This window comes from Rattus rattus, chromosome X, assembly GCF_011064425.1.
Source record: "Rattus rattus isolate New Zealand chromosome X, Rrattus_CSIRO_v1, whole genome shotgun sequence".
NCBI classification, from domain to species: domain Eukaryota; kingdom Metazoa; phylum Chordata; class Mammalia; order Rodentia; family Muridae; genus Rattus; species Rattus rattus.
This window is the reverse complement of record NC_046172.1, coordinates 11,332,635-11,355,929: the sequence shown is the minus strand read 5'-3', so window position 1 is coordinate 11,355,929 and position 23,295 is coordinate 11,332,635. Positions and strand designations below refer to the sequence as shown.

The following is a 23,295-nucleotide window of genomic DNA, read 5'->3' as shown; positions in this document are numbered from 1 at the left end:
GGGTGCTCTGGCTATAGCAATCCTTGCTAGTCTTTCCACTCTTCTCCTTAGGTTCTACAAGGAGAAGTTTATTTTTCTTATAGCACTGCCCCATTTTCCTCACTATGGTGCTGAGTATGAAGCCAAACACCTCACAAGTTGTAATCTATTATATAGGCCAGAAGTTTTCTGGAGAAGAGATATTCTTTTGACTATTGATATTTTTATTAGTGGTAACTGACTATATGAGTTTTATTTCTTCTCCAGAATTCCTCTACACACACACACACACACACACACACACACACACACATATATATGTATATATATATGTATATATATGTATATATATATATATATTAGAGAAAAATATGTAAGAAAGAAGCCATTTATTATCCATTTTATTATCCACTATCAGAGGATCAGTATTGTGTACAGGATTTTCCAAACATTCAAAAACGCAGATATCCTTGTGTGATTAAAACATAACCAATGCATCTTTGTCCTTGAAAAAGTTTCACTTGGCTTCCCATCTACGCTGCCGTCATTAACTTTCTTTCTTCAGAACCTCACTCAAGCTTGCTTTTGCATACCGGTCAAATCACCTTCCAGGTGGAGAGAGCAGAACAATGGCTGAGAGTTTCACAATAGCCTGGGCTACATAATGAGTAAAAGGCCATCAGTGGCTACATGATGATAACATGTCGAGAGGAGAGAGAGAGAGAGAGAGAGAGAGAGAGAGAGAGAGAGAGAGAGACAGACAGACAGACAGACAGACAGAGAGACAGAGACAGAGAGACAGAGAGAGACAGAGAGAGAGAGAGAGACAGAGAGAGAGAGAGACAGAGAGAGACAGAGAGAGAGAGAGACAGAGAGAGACAGAGGGAGAGAGAATATCTCAGTTTTATCTTTCTGTTTTGCTTCCCTGGCTCTGAGCAGAGATGAAAGGTGTTCAAAGCTATGTGGTCTCTTTTTCTCAACCTCTTTGGGACCCTGCAGTTGAGCCATTTTGTTTTATTTTTTATTAATAGATTTAACTTTTATTATTTTGTACATGGCGTTGTGCTGCATGTATGAATGTTCACTGGATGCATGACTAGTACCCGTTGAGGCTGGAACAGGCACTGGATTCCCTGGGACTGGCGTCACAGGCAGCCCAGAGCTGCCATGTGGGCACAGGAAATCCAACTTGGGTTCCCTAGAAGAGAAGCTAGAGTTTATAACCCCTGAACCATCGCTCCAGCACCATCATATTGTTTTATTCTTCAGGCTAGCATTGTAAGAGGGACAGCATATAAAAATAAGTTCTTTGTTTAAAGAAAACAGAGAATCCCAGGCCTATCAAGCAAAACTGGATTTGGAAACTGGATTATTTGACTTATATTATCTCATCAAGGACAAGCAGCTGTCTCTAAATGATCAAGGTGTTTATGCTGTTATTCCAAAATCATTTTCCCTGAGTTTGTGTCTTTTGTCTTCTCTGTTGCTAGGCATGAGTAATTACAAAGCAGTAATACCATATGGGCATGTTTCATCAAATACTGATGTTTTGACACAAGATTTTCCTGCAATTATAAACTGAAAGACAGACTGTAAATAGACTTTTAAAATATTTGTATTTATTCTTTGGAAGTTTCATACATGCATACAATCTATTTGCATCATACTCAATCCCCACTTCTACCTCCAACCTCTCCAAGATACCTCTTTTATGTCCCCCTTTTGTTCCAATGTATTTTTTAATTGACTCATATGCCCCCATCACATTTACTTTCAAATCCTTCCCTGTCTAACCTCCGCTCTTGTGACCTCCCTTCTAGCAAAAATTGTCTCATTTGTGTATCTCACTGGGGCATGGTCAAAATCTCAGTAGCCTGCCTCCTAAATGGGACTGTCATTGCTGGAAGCCATCTATTACAGAAGGTGACATCCTAGCTTCCTAGCACAGTTGTTTGTCCAGTTGCGAATAGCTAAAATAGTTTGTACGCAATTTCAATATTGTCGTCAGCCTTGTTTGGCTCTTGCATGGCAAGGGCAATGCTTTCCTATTAAGAAAAATGAAGATGCTCGAATGATCCATAGAGCAAACTGTCCTCTTGTGTTGACCTTGGGAATGACTCACTAATGGACTGCTATAATGAGCTTTACTCTCTTGCTCCAAGTGCTTCCTTAAAATGTTGAGGTAGCAGAGCTCTCTCTTTTTTAACTATCATCTAAAGAAATTGTGAGATGCTCATCTCTTCCATCTATGACCTGACCCAGCTTAGCAATCATTCTTTTTTCTTGATAAAACATATTATTTCTTCATTGTTTATTGGTCTTCTCCTGGAGCAGCTGAGCTAAGACATTCCTTTTAAAAAGTTACATCATGTATGAGTGGAAATGATGTGTTATCAGGTACCTGATGGATTTGTTCTTTCAGGTTGTTTCAAAGCTAGAGAAGTATAAACCGGATAGGAAGGGCTTAGCAGCCTTTCAGGAGAGCATAACAAATGGCTATTCACTTGTCGCTAGGAACTGGACATATGAAACAAAGGGTAGTTTTTAAAAGGTTGTCCACTGCCAGTAATAAATGGGATACTACTCACAGCAACTATTCCAGATTCCTTCTAGGTTCTAGTGAGTGGTTGCTATGCTTTATCAGAAACAGACCTCCAGACAAAGGTTCATGTAAGTCATTTATCAGCCAATGGACATGACTTTTTTTAAAATTTACTTTATGTGTATGGGTGTTTGGCCTGATTTACATTTCTCTGCACCACAAGTAGGTCTGGTGCCCACAGAGGCCAGAAGAGAGCATCAAATACTCTGAAACTGGAATTACAAAGTGTTGTAAGCTGCTGCCAAGGGAATGCTGGGAAGTGAACATAGGTTGTCTGGAAGAACCAGAAGTGCTCTCAACCCTCAAACCATCTCCCAGCCTCTAACCCAAGTGATTTTGAGACAAACAGAGACAGTAGAAGACAGAATGGAAAGCCTAAGTAATGATGTAGTCAGGTTTAGACTGAGTCTGAGACCCTAGCCATGGCCTTAGGAATACAAACTATGGCCCTTTGCTTTAGGAGGCGTCAGGCCATTTAACTCTAACCTAAGTCAGTCACTGACTATGAATTCCTCTATGCAGGGTTTCCTTCCTTAACAAATAAAGATAAAGGGTATTCAGATAAATAAGAATCTGAGATCATATTTTTAGTATAAGTATGCACAGTGAAATATTAAAAGACTTAATTCTTAATGAAGTTTGTCTATATGAAATTCAGATCTAACTAAGAATTTTATCTGTATTTTATCTAAGTTTTCTATCATGTAGGTGAGAAGGGGGAAAAAAAATTCTGAGGCATTTCTGGGCCTGTAGTTATAGTCGCAATGGACAATTCTTAAAGGCATGAAGTACAAAGCAGCGTCAGAAAGGCTCTTAGAAACTAAGGAGAAGTATGTAGAACTAGTAATAGGCCGAGGTGGGACACCAGCAGTATCTCCTTATCATATGAAAAACACGGAACACTTGAAATCTGTTGTGTAGTAGAAGTGGGTGAAGGGGGGAGCTATATTTCTAGGCAGCATTTTGTTCATGTTACTGGAGGGTGTGGTTACCATGAACACTTGCATCCCATCATACCCATCCACTTAGTTGTTCTTCCTTCCTCTTTGGCCCCCTACACACACACACACACACACACACACACACACACACACACACACACACACACACTAAAATTATTCTTTATTCATTAATTATTCATTAATTATTCATTAATTTTATTAATGGTCACACTGTCTGTGAAGTTTTACAAGCTGTTTTCCCTGGCTCCAAACCAAAAACAGAGGACACCATTAAATCCAGCCCTTTGCTAACCACAGCCTTATTCCAAGGCCTACTTTTCTGTGTTTCATGGTCTCCTAGAAATAGGGTGTGGTTTTATCTCCATTATTTAAAAACATCTCTATTTCCATATGTATATTATTTGGGGAAAGTAAGTTTCTTAAATCCATCATATGATGTAATACAATACTAGCTGTACTTTCATTATAAGTAATACTTTCCTGTCCTAAGTAGGATTTGTATTATCGTCTTTGGAACTGAGATTTCTGGTAGGCAGCATCCCCTCCATGATAATATTTTTTAGCTTGGAGTCAGGATCACATACAGAGTCAATACTGGTTTCTTAGCCTTCCCCATCTTTTCTTTACACAACACACTATAATTTGCTCAGCAAACTCCTTAAAAACACAGGGTGTAAAAATTGTGTTCACATATATTGTATCTCTAAAATCATGTGAAATTTATTCTACAAATTGACCTGTGAGCGTTGGGGATAAAGCCACTGAGTTCCATATTGGTATTCTACTTTTAATATATCAAGCAACTGTGCTAAATGCTTGTAATATACCAGCACACGGGAAGGAGCTAGGTTTATGCCTGGGACCTCACATCCAGCCGGACTAGCCTGCCTGGTGAGTTCAGTGTCCCCTAGAGAGTGTGTGTCAAAGACAGGTAAATGACACCTGAAAACTGATACTCAAGATTCCCTACGGACCTCCAGACTCCACTCACAATGCACGTCCAACCCCCTCCCCCCATACTCTGCCTGGGGTCTCTGTATTTCTTCCTATCTACTGCAGGAGGAAGCTTCTTTGATGATGAATGAATAAGACACTGACCAATGGGCATACCAGAATATTATTAGGAGTTATTTGATCACTCTTTTTATTTTTTTAAAAGACAGGCAGTATTTGGTTTACCCCAGGTTCCTGGGTTGTCTACTCTCTGGTCCTTGGTCACTCAGGCCGTGCCAGGGATTATTTCTATCTTATGGAGTGGACCTTATGTCAAATCAGTTATTATTTCAATATTACCATAAGCTTTCTACTACCATTACTCTAGCATTCAGATCTACTAATTCTTATTTTTCTATTTTTAACTCCTTTTGAATAAGTACATCGTCCTTTAATGGAAACAAGGGATAGGCAATCAAAGCCACAAAGTGTCATGAACAGCCTAAAGCACATTATCACACATTTGAGGGCTTAGGAAGACAGAATTCTGGTGTACCGAAACGAGGATAATGATAGAGCACAGAGAGAAATATGGATTTATCTATATACTTACCAGCAGGAGACAAATGAGATCTAAAATTCTACAAATGCTCTGTACCAGACACTTGTGTTTCTAACCCATTTATAACAAATTCTTCCAGAATGTGTTGGCATCTTAAAATAGTTTGAGTTTTTTAAAGTGCAGACATACATATCTGTATGTTTATATATCTCTATGAATGGTGTCATATATTCAAACTAATATGTTTGGCTTTGTGACCCATAAATTCTCCATCTCAACTTCTCAATTCTCTGGTTGGAGAAAGAAAGCAGCCCAGACAATTCATAAACAAAAGGGTATGCATGATCTTTCTAACACCATTTAATTTATTGATATTGAAATGTAAGTTCATATATTTATGTATCATAAGATACTTTTGTTTTTATCACCAATCTAAAATGAGAAATTATTCTTAGCTTGCTAACCACAAAAGTAGTATATGGGCAAATTTCAATCCACAGACCATTTTGCTGAATCTTAGTATCTCCTAGTCACTTACTAAACCAGAAAATCTATCTTCATTTATCACAGCTGCCATGAGGACTGCTCAGCGCTTTTCCTGTGAGCACTATGATAAATAGGAAGCTTGCTGCTCCATGGAAAGGGATGAATGCAAGTGGACACATGTCTCAGATAAATGGACTCACTGAGCAGTTTACCACAATGTTTTCCAGCTCTTTCTGTGCACTGGAACCTCCTAGGCAGTTTTAAATTATGCCAATTTCTAGATCACATGTTTAAAGTGTCTGCTGTGAGGTTTCAGATGTGCCACAAGAGGTCAAGGCTTATCTCACATGAGAAAAATTAAAGATGTAGCATTTTGGGTCACCAAAGACTAGGGGAGAAAACTGTATTTAACGTTTTCCTCTTTTAACTTTTGATATTTCTGTCTCATTTATCAGACTTATTTAATTCTACAGCTATAATTTCTTCCTGCATCTTTCCTATACATTCATTTTGTATTTGAAATAACTAAAAGAAGTTAGGAAAGCGTATAAAACTTGGAAGGAATACCCTGCACTCTCTGGATAGTACCATATATTATGCCTTGGTCTCAATATTAGAAGCTCTCACATTAATTGTGTCCTCTGGACACCTTCATTTAACCAGGTACTTCAGACTCGATATTGTCAGCCATTCTAGAAAGGGGGAGGGTACCAGAAAGTGATTTCCTAGATACCACTCCCATGAGAGTATTATATAAACCAGAAAGACAATGTACTAAATTGTAATATCTCTCCTTCTTATCGTTGGATCCTCTAAACAGAAATGTAGACATCTCAGGGGCATCATCAATATTTGGGAACATCATGGATTTAGAGATAACAAATGTGTAGGCTTTTTAAAGTATATTTCAGTTGGGGATTTAGCTCAGTGGTAGAGCGCTTGCTTAGCAAGCGCAAGGCCCTGGGTTCGGTCCCCAGCTCCGAAAAAAAGAAAAAAAAAGTATATTTCATGAACTAAAATAGACAACACTGGTCTAATCTAGAAAAAATGTGTTTCTCAGTAAGCTGGTATAACTAAGCCCACAGACCCTGTCAAATGTATCTCTTTCTTGCCATTTTCCCCTCAACTCTGTTAGCCTGAACATTTGTTGCCACTAATTTCTAAAATGTATTTAAATCATGGTAACATGATATCAGAATCAAAAAATGGAGCTTTCATAGTTGGCTTTCAAACTTTTCTAAATTTGACACAGATGCTATCATCCTCTTCCTATTTAAGTGGCAAAGGTTCCTGTATTTGTGTCATATTTAAATAACATCGAAAACACTTGACACCTAAGTATTTAAAATTCTGTGCCTCTTTAGACTGAACCTTTCCTTAGTCTAATCAAGCAAAAAGGAAATGTGTTGAGACATTTACAGTAAATGTCAAGGACAAATGTGAAAGTGTATGTCATTTCTGAGCCCATGCTGTTGCCAACAATAATTTCTAGTAGCTGACTTAGGATCTCAAGAATCGTCTCCTTATTACAGGGCAGCCTGTTAAATGTCATCGCTCTGATTAACCAACTGCTATCTGAGCTTCTGCAGTGCTAGGGCTTTCGCTTTCAGACTTACTGAAACCATGATGGAAATTTTGTCAAAAATGCTTAAATCTGGAAAGACCTTCAACACAGACAGAAGCAGAATTATTCACAGGAATCCTTTTGGTTGTAATTTCTTAACCTCTTTTTTACGAGATTCATCATCATTAGACATATTTTAAAGGAGGTGGGTTTTTTCTTCCAAAAGCAGTGTTTCTAGAGTGTTGTGAGGATCAACAACCTGTGGTTCAGACACTTTATTGAGTGGGTGGCTGGTCTACTAAACTAAGTAGGATCTCTGAGATGAGCAGAAGCATGTGGAAACGCGTGCATGTGGCTAAACTGTTGTCAAAATGCAGTGCCCAATAGAGGAGGGTTTAGAAAAATTGTTCCTAAAACTTAAACTTTTAAATTACATCAAGTGATTAAATCAGACAATATGGTTTTTGTGAAACCCAACAAGCATGGCCATAAACTGTTCTGAGATATGTCCGTAGCACTGAAATTTGGAGTTATCTCTGGAAAGAGGAGGCCAGAGATGCTGCATGCCAACAAAAAGATGTGACACAGAATTTCTATCAATATTCTCTCAGTGTCACTATTTTATAGCTTAAGTCAGACTAAGAACTAAACTCTAATTTCTAACCATTGATTAAGTGTAACTGAGTGACTCTGTACCAAGGAGGATGCTGGAGATAACAGCCTACAATTATAAGAATAAGTTCAAGACTGACAAATGCACAGGAATTAGGGTGCCAGACAGTACACACAGATATATAGATAGAGAATGGAAAAGAGGAGGGAACAAAGGAAGCAAATGTGCATGTAAATTTGGTCAGTTTATAGATATGTAATGTCTCAGAGTGCTCATGAAAACTGGGAAATAAAGTCTGAAAGGTAAGGTGAAGCTAATAAAAGATAATGGAGTTAGACGAGTCAGGATGTGGGGCATGGGACCTAGTGAAGTTCTGCAGGTCTTTAAGGAAGGTATCTTGAAAACTGATGAGCAGCTCCAGTGTGGTCCTAGTGAAGTGGTGTGGTTTGCGTCCCTCTTCATTTTCCTCCCAAACACATCCTAGCCAGTGTCCTTGGCGATTTCAAAGTCAGAATACTTTGTCCTCTCTTTTAGGGGAAGTACCACTCATCAGATCTCATTGACCAGGAAGCTGGAAGAGGAGCACCAAAAGGCAGCTGCAGCAATGGTGGAATCCCAGTTACTCAGAGGTCACCAGCCCCAAGTGCTCGTAGTGTGACCTCCATCAGCAGCAGAGTAAGTAAAGAACTGTGAAGAGACACTCAGTCTCTGGGACTTGGCTATGCTACCACCCATGCCTGGGTTTAAATTCCCCGTATGTCAGAGCCTGCTGCTTATGCTGTTAAATGAAATATATCCTTAGCGTTGACCCAGAAACCATAAATCAAAAAGAAAGGGGAAGCCAGGCTTTAAAGGTGGTGTCATATGACAGCTGTTTAAATGTCCGTGTGATTTAAACAAATATCAAGAGTTGGTTGGGGTTGGGAATTTAGCTCAGTGGTAGAGCGCTTGCCTAGCAAGCGCAAGGGCCTGGGTTTGGTCCCCAGCTCTGGAAAAAAAAAAAAGAGTTGGATGGACACCCTGACTTCCATCCTTTGTGTTACTTCCCAGAGGACATATTTGCAAATTAGCTGTACTAACTTTTTCTAAGCTGATTGATAGTCAGAAAAAGTAGAACCTTAAAATCATTTTATAGTTTTTCTTTCTTCAAAATGAGAGGTCAGACACATAATTAAGACTTAATTACTATTATATATGTATGTACACAAACATACAATATGCACATATATGAAAAATGATCTTTTGTATTACATTTTTTCTTTTAAGGAAAAAAATCACCAAGTATTTGCGAATAATACTTTCTTTTATCAATTTCTTGGAATTAAGTTACCATCTATTAGACTTTTTTATTAAGCAAGAAATTCAATATTGGTGGCATCTATATTTAAGAAATTCTTTTGGAATGATGGTATGTTTTATTATCATGGCACAAGGTACACTGATCAGTTTCAGCAGGGCTGGAAGGGCTAGTGGGATGGTGTGTCCCCTCACCCTCATGCCTATTGTGCTTTAGCAGGGGGCGGGGGGCAGGGCAGAGTCCAAATCTCAGGGCTTGGGGGAAATGTAAGAAGGGAGTGGGGAGGTTCTAAAGGATATGAAGTTCAAATGAGCAGGGAATGACTTTGAGAACTGGTACATGGTAAACTACAACACTCAGCAGTGTCCTGTAAAAAAGACAAAGGAACTTTAGGGATGAGAAGACATGTTTGAGGGTTTAAGGTATTAAGAAATCTTAATATATGAACTTCAATGATTAATGATTCATATAATGAACTTTGATTTAACCATTTGGACCTCCTGAAAGACCCTGAGTAATTGAAAATAAGTGAAAAGACCAAATACTTGGGCATTTGGACATTTGGACAATGAATTTGAACATCACTGCCCTAGCAAATAGTTTGTAAACTATCTGAACACAGATAAGCCCTTCATCAGAAAAATAACATAATTTATGAATTACTTTTCTGTCTTATTAACAAGAAGCTATTTTCTTTTGTTTTTCCTCTTTGAGAGCACCTGCTTAGACCAGCTAGAATAGAGCGAGCCTCACACCATCACTGTCTGGTCAGAGTGAATATCCCCGATTTCATTGTAGGGGATTCCTTTGGACAAAATTGTTCTTTCCCCTCAAATAATACCTGGGAAGATAGACCGTCCTTGTTTCGAGAGCAAACCAGATTAACTCATGGCAACTGGACTGGCAGTCAGCTGCTCCTACCAGCAAAAAGAACCTGAGGTGAAAACATGCCCGATTTGCTGAAGGAAAACTGAAAGCCAGTGTAGTTCTGTTACTGAATGGAGGAAAGAGTGCTCACATGTGAGTTCAGAGAACTCATGAGTCACAAGGTCCTTGAAAACTGCTTCACAGTCTGGTGAGATAGGTGAGACTGTTGGGTCTAGGTAGCAGAGCAAAATGGTTTAACCATCTGTTTAGGCAAGATCTCGAGATGGGGCTGATGAGGAACAGCTAAGTGAAGTATGGGAAACTCAGAGACCATTTAGGAAGCCTTTGTTATACTGCAGCCATTAGAAGAGACTTGGGATCAGGGAGGCAGCAGCAGCGAGGGTAGGGAGCAATCAGACTGTTTCAGTACTTTGGAGGAAGAATCAAAAGACGTTTGGACAGTGATTGATCTGTTTCAAGAAAGCCTAAATTGTACTTCCTCAGATAAAAGGCACATTTTGAATTTCATACATATTTATACCAAGCTCAGCAAGTTGATTCTGTTCAGCAGTCAGAAAAGTACATAGATTGTTGATGACTATATTTCCTTCTTTGGTAACCTAACAAGGAATGATATTTAATGTATTTATGCGCTCAGTGAAGACACTGAGAAGATACTTTACAAGGCTTGGGGACCTTGTACTCCTTATAAAGAAACCTGTGACTGGGAGAAAGTATGAGGAAGGTTGGGGGGGGGGCTGGAAATAATGATAATATTTACCAACTATTATGATATTAAAATGTTCAAAAAAGTTATCAACTGCTGCACCTGTGCAGTGAGTAGCAGCTGACTTCCAGTCCAGTTGCCATGAGTTAATCTAGTTTGATTCATCTCAAGACAAGGATGGTCTATCATCCCATCATCCCAGGTATTATTTGAGGGGAAAGAACAATTTTGTCCAAATAAAACTCCTACAATGAAATTGGGATATTTGCTCTGACCAGACAGTAATGGTGTAGAGCTTACTCTTGTATTCTAGCTGGTCTAAGCAAGTGCTTTCTAGGAGGAAAAAGAGAAAATATTTTCTTGTTACTAAGACAGAAAAGCAATTCATAAATCACATTGTTTTCCTGACGAAAGACATATATGCATGGGTACAAGTGTGTGTGTGTGTGTGTGTGTGTGTGTGTGTGAGAGAGAGAGAGAGAGAGAGAGAGAGAGAGAGAGAGAGAGAGAGAGAGAGAAGAAAAGGTCACAATTTCTTCTATAAATGAAAACATTATAGAAAATGAGTATCTTGTGCTGTATTAATAACTACTAATTTTATGCTTCACCTGAACCTCTAGCATAGTGGCTCTCAACCTTCCTAATGCTGCAACCCTTTAATACAGTTCCTCATGTTGTGGTGACCCCAACCATAACATTATTTTCATTGCACTTCATAACTGTAACTTGCTACTGCTATGAATCATAAGTATCTGTATTTTCTGGTAGTCTTAGACAACCCCTGTGAAAGAGTTGTTTAGCACCTCAAAGGATCGCAACCTATAGGCTGAGAACCGCTGCTCTAGAGCATGTTACATGCTAATGACTATATAATGTTAAGTGACCTATTAATGTTCACTATTAATGATACCACCACATCACCTGTGGAAAATTTTTCCATCATCATAATTGCTAGTTAAGGAGCTTAGTCTTGCTTCATTAGAGAACTTCCATGTCCTCTAATGAGCTGTTGAAAACAGACCTAAACTAATTCATCTATTTGACCTCTGTCATACTTTGGATAAACTTTACAAGTCTATGCTAATTACAGCAATTAGAAGAAATATACTTTCTGCTATAGGTCTTAGATGTTGAAAATGATGAAATAATAAATAGAGTCTACCGGGGCTGAATTGATTAGCATGCTAAGGAAGTAAGAGGCAAACCTATCTGTGGAGGTTTTATTAAAGTATTCCTGAATGTCTTAAGATGTCAGGCAAGTAGGAGCAAACTCACCCTGTAGGCGCTATTTATACAGGAAAAATGGTTAAATCTCCCTTGGTTTTTGACAGTTATCACACCATGGTGCCATTTTCATGGGCATTTAAAACCTTAACCTAGAAGCCCATGAGTTTTTTTTTTTAATGTTAAATAAAGCTTAGCTAGAGAGTCCGCACTAGACATGACAGACAAAATGGACCTATGTGATTTCAACATCATGGCTGCTAGGGACAATCAGTTTCCTCTAAAGCTGTGCTCCTGCGTAGCTTTTTGAATCCCAAGTGGTCAGCACTGGGTACATGTATACATAAACAATGCTAAATGAACTCAGTAAGTTACACACACACAACACACACACACACACACACACACACAGATGAGGCATGTACTTGATGTGGACATTCTCATGTCAAACAATGCATTCACTCAGCACTTCACCTACTCCTTACTAGTCTCCATTCTTAGAAACATTGCTAGATATTATGCATGGCATTTTTATTTCAACACACCTGTAACTGACTATATTTTGATCACCTAGCCTTCTAGATGGAAAAGGTGACAAGGTCTTATTTTAAATTTTTGCAGAAAAAGTAAGTTATCTGTGAATCAGCTTTCTAGGTTCTAGCTCAAAGGGTCCCAAACTGTGGATCACGGACCCCTTGGAAGATCGAACAACCCTTTCATGGGGGTCTCCTAAGACCATCAGAAAATACATATTTGCATTATAATTCACAACCATGGCAAAATTACAGTTAAAAAGTAGCAACAAAAATAATTTTATGTTTGGAGGTCAAAACAACAGGAGGAACTCTATTAAAGGGTCACAGCATTAGGAAGACTGAGAACCATTGCTCTAGCAAGACACAAAACTAATATATATATATATATATATATATATATATATATATATATATATAAAACTCTACATGCTTGGTTTTCCATTATTGCAACAATGCCTGAGATGCAACAATTTAAAAATAAAATTTTGCTTTAGCCTACAGTTCTTTAGGTTTTGAGTCAGAAAAAAACAGGAAGAAAAAAAAGGAAAAAGTTTAAGAAGAAAAGAAAAATACCCTTCTTTGTGACAAATACTAAAACTGATTATGGCAGGCAATGCATTACAGAGAAAGCTGCTCACCTCATGGTTGCCAATTACCTAAAACCTTCTACTTGGCACACCCCAAAAGGATTCTAGCATCATCCAATGTGACTCACCTAAAGATAAAAGAACCCTTTGTTTGGACCTTGGGGAAATAGTCTTTATACAAACCACAGCAGGGTAGTTGAGTCTGTGTATTATTTGGAGAAGAGCTATACAGAAGACAAACACAAGACCAATTCTAGGGCTCATTGTTACTTCATGTAAGATTGGAAGTTCCTATATAATCTTTCTTGCTAATCAAATATCACTAGTTTTATGAATCAAAAAAATCAAATATATTTCATGTTAAATTGAAACCTTCTTGGATTTAATTTTATATGGTAACTTTTGATGTATAGGCTTCTGATAAAGGTCCCTCAAATTTTATTGCATTCCTTCTCCAAGTAATACACATATCTTTATACTAAAGTATATGTATACGAAAATGTTTTAAGAGAAATCAGTCAGTATAATGATCCTTTATTTTTTTTCTTTGTGGAAAGGAACATGGTTTTGAAAATTCCATGGCTTTGGCTACCATTGAAAGCACCTCTGAGGAACTCACAAAGAGTCATCGCAGGAACACGTCTGGTACACCTTCCATAGCAGTGTCTGGTACCTCGCTGTCCTCAGGTGGGTAGTTATGATATAAGTGCTCTACTGAATGTACTGTAATAAAAGACTAAATCGGATTAAATTTCCTTTTTATGTGGATTTTTTAGACTTGCAAAAACAGTCATCCATTATAGTAATCGTCCAATGCAATAGCATTTTCTAAAGGTGGTCCCAAGTTATGCCTTGAGCCACTGCATTTATGAAAAATTTACTTAGTGAGTATATGGCTTTGTCATAAGTCATTGCTAAGGTTCAAAGCTACACCAGATTGTCAGTATAGAAGATACAAATAGTTCTAATGTACATTTCATATGGCATGCAATAACCCTCACCTACAGATCAAGGGAATGATAACTCAATCTATTAAATGGTTGGGCATTCCATATATCCAGACACATTTTTCCATCCTTTAAATTGGAACTACTTGTAAGTAGCTTGGCCTAGTGTGCTTTTAATTGCTAGGATAAACACCATGACCAAAAACAATTTGGAGAAGAAAGGGTTTATTTCTTTGTTTAGCTCATAGTCTATCTCGAAGGGAAAGCTAGAGCTAAAGCACAGAGCATGGAGGAGTGTGGCTCACTGACTCCCTCCTCATGGCTTGCTCAAGGGTGGGACTGTCTAGAATGATCCTACCTCAGGACCACTTGCTCAAGGGTGGGACTGTCCAGAATGATCTGCATTCTTCCACATTAATATTGATCAAGAATTTAAATGGCCCACAGGTTTCCTGACAGGCCAATCTGATGGAAGCATTTTCTCAATTGAGCTTCCCTCTTCCCAGTAACAGCAGAACATGGGTGGGGTGTTCATGGGAGGGTTTGGAGGGAGGAGAGGGAAGGGGGAAATTATGTAATTATAGTATAATCTCAATGTATGTATTATTAAATACATTATTACAAAAATAACTAAGTACAATATCATCTCAATAAAAGAAAGTTTATGATACTTAAAGAAAAATCTAGCCAGCACACATATGAAAGATATTAGTGAGAAGAATTTTATTCATATGAATTTTATATTATAGTTTATTACCTATAAGAAAATTGTTCAGAGAAATATATCACCATTGTAAGTTTATATGCCATATAGTGAGCTAAATTCATACTTAAACCTTCAATATTAAATCATTATGTGTTGCTCAACGACAATGTCTTCATGTATCCCAAGGCTAGGTTCTTTCTAGCTTATAACTTGAATTTCAAGGAAGCCACTTCTAGGTAGCAGGCTCTCAAATGGTTTGTGTGTGCATGTTTTGCACATCTGTGGGTGTGGTACCCTATGTACTTGTGTGTGGCAATTTTGACCACTGCCCCTCTAAGATACTTGTTCTCAAAAATTAGGAAAGTAGCCCAGCAAGATGATATAGTGAATAAAAGCACTTGCTGCCAAACCTTACCACCTGTGTGTGTTCAGTTCTCTGGGGCTCACATGACAAAAGGAAAGAACCAACTCCCAAAAGCTGTCCTGTGATTTCCACTCTTGTGTTATGACACACATGATTGGAACACACGCTAAATAAATATACTTTTAAAAGAAAAAGAATGCAAAGAAATTCACCCATTCAATGAAAAGATATTAGTGTAGCTTAGGAACTTAACATCATAAGTTTAGCTTCTATGCCATATCTTCCAGGACTCCTGATTGTGTACTCTGTTAGGCACCAAACTAAGCACTACATCACTTCATTTGCTATTTCCAGCTCAAGTATTTGATTGTTATTTCCCATCTCTCTCCTCTATGAGCAACATTATTTGTCTCAGCAGGGCTTTAGAACAGACATATTCTGTGCAAGGAAACTGCCCTGACTTGGTAGCTGTCTACAGCATTGTTGAGAAGCACATCATTTGTTTACTGAGACTTTAAAAACTGAAATAAAGATGTTCTATTGATGAAGGAACAGAACCTCTCAGTCTTTCTATAGTCATTCCCTTTTGCATGAAAAGAAGTCATATCATTTAAAAATGGAAAATTCTGATTGGTTGGCTTCATTTTATGTCAAATGTGAAAACAGTGAATTCTCTTCAAAAGTGATTATTTTTCTCATGAAGCTTAAAGACCCAATCTATGAAAGGTTTTATTATTTAGGAAGAAATAAATCAGAATTTTTAAACAGCTTAAAGCTACCCTTGATTTTATAACAGAGCACTTAAACCCCTGCGATCAAAGGCCAAATGAAAAACAGCATGAAGTTTATGAGCTTGGATATTTGGTTTCCATGACACTATATTCATATTCTCTCTCTCTCTCTCTCTCTCTCTCTCTCTCTCTCTCTCTCTCTCTCTCTCTCTCTCTCCCTCTCTCTCTCTCTCTGGGTGTGGGTGTTCGTCTGTCTGCATGTAAACTGAAATATTTGCTTTTAATGCAATGGAAATGCAGAAGGATGATGAAATAAACTGATAAGATGATTCATATCTGCATTTCATTTTACTCCCTCTAGAGCGGAGTCGATCTGAGTTAGATTTGAGTGAGTCATTTGCAGAAGACTTAGAGGACACTTCAAGCATAAGAAGCAGATCTGTTCCTGGGGCTTTAGACAAAGACTTGGTAAGTTGGATGTAGAAGAAAGCTTAATAACACATGGAAAGGAGAGCATGATCTTGCTTCAAGCACTTGCACATTTAGGTGAGAATAAAATGAAGATATACAGTGTGTCATTCTGGTAGTTTTCACTGTCAACTATAAGAGAAACTAAAGCAGTATACCTAAAAAAATAAAAACTATACTGCAAGTAAAAGTACTTCATGAATATATACATGTAACTTAATATAAAGTTACTTGGCAGTGTGTTAAATGAATGAATTAAATAAAATAGATAAAAATAAAAGTAATAATATATAATATGTATAATATAATATAATATGATATGTATAATGTATAATGTATAATATAATATGATATGTGGTATGTGGTATTTGCTATATGCTATATAAACTATTATCCATAACTCATGATTTATAATCTATCTATTATCCATAAGCCATAATCTAAAAAGTATATATATTTATATCTCCATCTGGATGATGGTGGTAGCCTATGCCTTTAATCTCAGCACTTGGGAGGGTGATAAGGCAGGCAAATCTCTGTGAGTTTGAGGCCAGTCTAGTCTACTGAATGAGTTCTATAGCTGTCACACAGAAAAGTTCTGCCCCCCAAAAATAAATAAAAAATATATAAAATGAAATAACATTATAAAAATATTTTTTAATTTTTTAAAACATGTTTTAAAGAAGCCAAAAACTTTTGATAAAATTTAGTCATGCCTATAAAATTCTACTTTAAAACTGATGAGAGCCATTTAAATATGATTTCAAGTATTAAATATTAAAAATCTCAGTATATGTCATTTTAAATGTTAATATTATTAATCCATTTCCATTCCAACATAGTAGACAACATGGATTTTCACTGCCATTATTAACTAATAATATTCTCGAGGTTTGGAAAGTGTGTAAGATAAAATAGAAATGTTTTTATAAGTATTAAGTTTTGTACAAAATATTAAATATAACTTGGTACTCAGAAAGCCCTGGATAATTTAGTAATGAAATCTACTAGAATTGACAATAGGGTCTACTTACTGCTTTGTTACCCAATGGCTTTCTCAGCCTGCTCTCTTATGCACATCAGACCCACAGTGAATTGGGCCCTTCCACATTAATATTAATCAAGGAAATGCCCCACAGGCCAATCTGATAGGGACATTCTCTCATCTGATTCTCTTTACCTAGGCAATCCTAGCATGCCTCAAGTTGCCAGAGAAATAACCAGAACAAATGGGCATTACAAAGAAAATAACACTGAAAATGAAATTGTAGATTGTCTCTCTAGATTGTGATTTTTAAAAATATATATTAACTAAATTATTACTTTTTTTACATCCTAAATGCTGCCCTGCCCCAAAGTACCCCTTTCACAGAGTCCCTCTCCCCAGCCCCCCTCCTCATTTAAGAGGGTAGAACCCCCGTGGTTATCCCCCATCCTGGCATATCAACTCTGGTTGGTTAGGCACATCCTCTCCCACTGAGGTCAGACAAAGCAGCCCTATTGTGAAACATTCCACAGACAGGCAACAGCGTTAGGGAGAGCCCTTGTTCCAGTTGTTGGGTGACCCACATGGAGACTGAGTTCTATGTCTACTATATGTGTGACAGGGGCCTCAGTCCAGTTAGTGTATGCTCTTTGGTTGGTGGTTCAGTCTCTGAGTCTTCTAGGGTCCAGTTTAGTCGACTCTGCTGCTCTTCCTGTGGAGATTCTATCCTCTCCTATTCTTCCATAGGGAGCCCTGAACTCCTCCCACTGTTTGGCTGTGGGTCTCTGCATCTATTTCAGTCAGTTGCTAGATGGAGCCTCTAGACGACAGTTATGCTAAGCTCCTGTCTGCAGGCATAATAGTTGCCAAGCACTGGTGCTTGCCCACGGGATGGGCCTCAAGTTGAAGCAGTTATTGGTTGCATTCCTTCGGTCTCTGCTTCATTTTTTTCTCTGCATTTCTTTAAACAGGACAGATTTTAGAACAAACGTTTGGTGGGTGAGTTGGTGTCTTTATTTTCCACTGGGAGCTTCGCCTGGCTACAGGAGGTGGCCACTTCAGGTTCCATATCCCCACTGTTATGCATCTTGGCTAAGGTCACCAGCATTGACTGCTGGGAGCCTCCTGAATCCTAGGTCTCTGGCACTAGATTCTCCCCCACCCCCACCACCCTCATCCCTGGCCGCTGCAGATTTCCATTCATTCTCCTGGCCCTCTGGCCCTCTCTTCTGTTTCTCCCCACCCACACCTGATACTGAACTCCCATTCTTCTCCCACTCCACTCTCTTATCCAGTTCCTTCCCTCCCTCTGCCTCCTATGACTGTTTTATTCCCCCTTCTTGTTTAGCTTCTTTGGGTCTGTGGGATATCATGGGTATCCTAAATGGCTAATATCAACTTATCAGTAAGTACATGCCATGCATGTCCTTTGGGGTCTGGGTTACCACAGCCAGGATGATATTTTCTAGTTCCATCCATTTACCTGCAAAATTCATGATATCCTTATTTTAATAGTGGAATAGAATTCTATTATGCAGATGTACCACATTTTCAATATCTATTCTTTGGTTGAGGGACATCTAGGTTGTTTCCAGTTTCTGGCTATTGCAAATAAAGCTTTTGTGAACATAGTGGAGCATATGTCCTTGTGGTATGGTGTAGTATTTTTTTGGTATTGTCCAGGAGCAATATAGCTGGATCTTCAGGTAGAACTTTTCTGAGGAACCTCCAGACTGATTTGCAGAGTGGTTGTACAAGTTTGCAATCCCACCAGCAAAGGAAGAATGTTGCTCTCGTTCCACATTCTTGCCAGCATGTACTGTCACTTGAGCTTTTGATCTTAGCCATTCTGATGGGTTTAAGGTAGAATCTTCATTTCATTTATTTTTAGATAAATATGTAGAAAATCCTAAATGATATAAAAATATGATATGACTATAGTCAATTCATGAAGGTCTTAAGATATAGGATTATTTATAAAAATCCAATTATATGCTATATACTTATCAGTAAACAGCTGGAAAATCAAGTTGCAAATGTAATCCCAATAATAATATGAAAAATACTTGAAAAAAGGTAGAAAATGAAGTGTGTTTTTGAATGCATAAGGTGTCCTTTGTGACTTAAAAAATATTGAGCTAAATTAGAGACCTGACTAAATGGAGAGATACTCTGTTTATAGTTTAGAAAATTTTATGTTTTTAGGTAAAAACTCCTTCTAGGGTTAATCTATGGATTCAATCCCAATCAAAACTCAACTAGGATATTTTGTAAAAATGGACATGAGGATTCTGAAATTTGTATTAACGTGCAATGAGCCCAGAAAAAAAAAATACTATTTTGTGTAAAGGGCTGTAAGGCTGAAGGATTAGTCCTATGTCATATTGATGCTTGAAATTTTTCATAATCTATTTTCACAAGAAAGTAAAAAAATCATGAACACTAGAAGTTTGTGTTGTAACTGCTGCTCAATCGCATGGTCAAAATAGGACATATAAGAAAATACAGTGGCTATAACAATATATTTGCCATAATAAGGATATATTTGCCATACTTTAAAGAAATATCTAGTTTGAAAGTATCCAAGATGATAAATAATAATTCACACCTAGAAACATTAAAATCAAAGAATATCAAATATAAGAGAAATGTCTTTAAAATGTACAGAAATAAATTGTATTTTATATAAGTAAACAAGAATCAAATTAATAGCAGTTTTCTATGATAATACTGAGTTCAAGATGAAAACAGTAATATTTTGAAAGTATTGAAAGAAAACTATTTTAAACCTAGAACTTAAAAATGATCCTATTTAAAGATAACATGGCCTCTAAGATTTACCAAACAAAAGCCCACATTAACAGTTTAAGGTCAAATATAGTTATAAAAAGAAAGAAATCTTGGAATGGTTGCAAAGCATTTTAAAAGCAAATGCAAATGTGTACTAATGAAACTTAAGACGCATTAAACAAGTCTTTAAATTCTGTTTTTTTTTTTAAAGCATATCAGTGAAGATCACCGATCTTGTAGAAGTTATGTTAAGCATCAAAAATGTTAAAAATAATTTATGAATTTTCATGGTAAAAACATACTGCTAAACAATTCTCCAGCTAAGGAAGAAAGGATAACAAAGAGGTGGTGATAGAGAGACTGGAGAGATGGGGAGAGTTTGTGTGAGGGAAAGTGTGTATGGGGTGGGGCAAGTTTTATCTAAAAATACCTTAAGTGTATTATCTAAATTGGATTGCCTCAGAGACCAGAGAGGTAGGAATTAAACCCAGGTCTGTGCCATTCTAAATTTTATGTCCTTTCCATCAAGCAAGCATTACTAGGAAAAAAGACTACCCACAATGCTCTGGCCCTGTCTACTTCTTTGATTTGGTAATTGAGATGAACAAAAACCTAAACCTGAGAGTTGATTTCTTTGGTTTTCCTTGATTTTCTGAGAATCTGTGAAATAAATCTTTTTTTTCTTCATGTAAAAGAAAGTTTCCTAGGATAGAAATAAACTAAGGCATTGTCTTTTCCTCCTCTCCTAGAATTCCCTAGAAGACACTGAAGATGGTGTGGACTTAGCGTCCTCCAGGTTTTCTGCAAATACCCACAGTCTGGCAAGTGGCCTGTCAACTGTAAGCACTCCTATAGAATCTTTCTTTCTCTTGTTCATTCCCAGTGCCTTTTCAAAAGAAATGGGAAGGTACGATCGTATGTCCAAAGCTATTGTAGGTTCCTGCTTTCTCCATGCCTTCAAAACAACTTACCCTCTATTCTGATTCCTACATCCTTACTTCTTTGTCCATGATCCTTACACGGCTTTGGAACTTACTTCATTCCCATTTATAAAGAACTGGATAAGAGGAGTTTGGAGACTCCCAGCACAAAGAATTAAGTGGTGAAGAAGATACCATGATATGACCAATGACAGTTGTCTGAGTCATTTTGTACTCCTATAAACGTACTCAATTGTTTCATAAATACCTGAAGAAATTTTTAAATGTCTTCATTTTCTACTTTAATGTCCAGTCATCTCAAGCCTACAGATTATTCCAGTTCTCTTTAAGTTTCATCCCGCCATTCTCTCAGCACCCTAACTGCTCTCTACACTCCTGTCAACCATACTACAACACACCCCTACTCAGCTTCCTTTCCTACTCAACAAACAAAACAAGCAAACACGTAGGCAAACAAACAAACAAAATCCTCTCTAGAGCACCCCGCTTGTCTGCAGGGAAAATTCTGCTCTTACCTTGAATTGAAGATCTCCCTTGAGAACAGGCTCCTACCAACCCGCATGTCATTGTATCTAGTTCTATTATCTGTGCATTTCTTTGCCCTCTGATTTCTATGCTCTAATACGCCTTTTCTTTTGGTCATTGGCTGGCATCCTTAAAGAGCTCCCAAGCAGGATCTGATAGGAAGAGGAGCTACCTACATGTGCCTGACGCTGACTCAGACACTGTGAGTTTTCACCTTCGCTATTTCCTTCTTCCCAGTCATGCTGCACCAGTTCCGCGGTTTGGGAAATATGGTTGGATGAAAAGTTCTACCTGTTTTCTATCTTGTAAATAGCCAGATACTCCCTTTGGAAGGAATTTATGAGCTAACACATCTGCAGTGTTCTAGTTTATTAAATGTGATGGTCTGAGTACCAGGCAAAAGGCATGTAAGCATCCCCATTTTTTTTTCTTTCTTTTTTTTTTTTTTTCGAGCTGGGGACCAAACCCAGGGCCTTGTGCTCAAAAAGTGCTCTACCACTGAGCTAAATCCCCAACCCCAAGCATCCCCATTTTAAGTTGCAACCATCTCTTGATAAACAAAAAAGGGGTTGTTAGCAGTACAATTGTCATAATTATGTTAGATCCTCTCAAGTCTCGGATTTTGTAACTTCTTAAATTTTCTTCTAATCATAGGATGCCCTCATCCCTCTTTGATTATATAGCTACAGAGGGATGGGATGTGTTGAAAAAGTCAGTTGTAGTGACTTTGATCTACAGGACATTTGACTAGAAACCCAGATCTTTCCTCCATGACTTGCTATGGCTAACAGATTAGTGAACCAGAGCTTTTCCTTGTGTAATATGGCATTGTCCATGGATTAACACTACTGTAAAACCTTGGATCCCAAACTTTCTCAGTTTATAGAGTTCCTAACATTTTGGTTATTCTCTCATGTAACTCCTAGGTTAAAATTACAGTCTCATTTCCCCAAAAGTTAATAATCTCTTTTGAACTTAATAACTATTTGAAAAAATAATTCAGGTAAACATTTTATTCTGTTCTTAAGTCATTCTGTTACTTACTCCTAATAGGATCAGTGAACCTGCTGAGTACTGTATAGTGCGTCATATCTCAGAATCTCACAACTATTACCATGTTCACTTGCCATTTGACTTAGGGTTTCTATTCCTGCACGAACATCATGACCAAGAAGCAAGTTGGGGAGGAAAGGGTTAATTCAGCCTACACTTCCAAGTTGTTGTTCATCACCAAAGGAAGTCAGGACAGGAACTCAAGCAGGTCACGAAGCAGGAGCTGATGCAGATGCCATGGAGGGATGTTTCTTACTGGCTTGCTTCCCCTGGCTTGCTCAGCTTGCTCTCTTATAGAACCCAAGATTACCAGCCCAGGGATGGCACCACCCACAATGGGCTGGGTCCTCCTCCCTTGCCACTATTTGAAAAAACGCCTTACAGCTGAGTTTCATGGAAGCATTTCCTCAACTGAGGCTCCTTTCTCTGTGATAACTTCAACTTGTGTCAAGTTGACACATAAAACCAGCCAGTGCACCATTCAACATTAACATTTTGTTTCTGCCTTTTTGGCTTGGTTCATTGTATTTGAGACAGTTCATTGTGTTTTAGAAAACTCAACAACCTTCTGGCTCTGTCTCCTAAGTTCTGAGATGATGAACATCTATCATAGTTCATATATATATATGTGTGTGTGTGTGTGTGTGTGTGTGTGTGTGTGTGTGTGTACATATATGTAATGAAATTTTGTTTTAGGTTGAAGAAATTATCAAAAGCTCAGCATATCACAAAGAGGAATTCATAATAACACTGCAAACTGCCAGTTAGTACCTTGCCTCCTCTGTATCATGTCCGACGGGTGCTGTGTTTTCTTTTCAAATTTTCAATGATATGCCCATGAATTTA

The 23,295-nt window shown here is 37.8% G+C and overlaps 1 protein-coding gene across 2 annotated transcripts in view; it reads left to right on the top strand.

Moving 5' to 3' along the window:
* Positions 1 to 23,295, top strand: part of Sytl5 (synaptotagmin like 5) — a 93,584-nt gene that overhangs the window by 28,591 nt on the left and 41,698 nt on the right. Inside the window, exons 6-11 of one of the 2 annotated variants that reach the window (XM_032890037.1) lie at positions 398 to 404; positions 8,242 to 8,376; positions 13,497 to 13,626; positions 16,049 to 16,155; positions 20,680 to 20,769; positions 21,533 to 21,598. In XM_032890037.1, coding sequence (XP_032745928.1) covers positions 398 to 404; positions 8,242 to 8,376; positions 13,497 to 13,626; positions 16,049 to 16,155; positions 20,680 to 20,769; positions 21,533 to 21,598 — 535 coding nt within the window. The remainder of the gene's footprint in view (positions 1 to 397; positions 405 to 8,241; positions 8,377 to 13,496; positions 13,627 to 16,048; positions 16,156 to 20,679; positions 20,770 to 21,532; positions 21,599 to 23,295) is intronic. The other variant, XM_032890038.1, reaches the window with a different exon arrangement.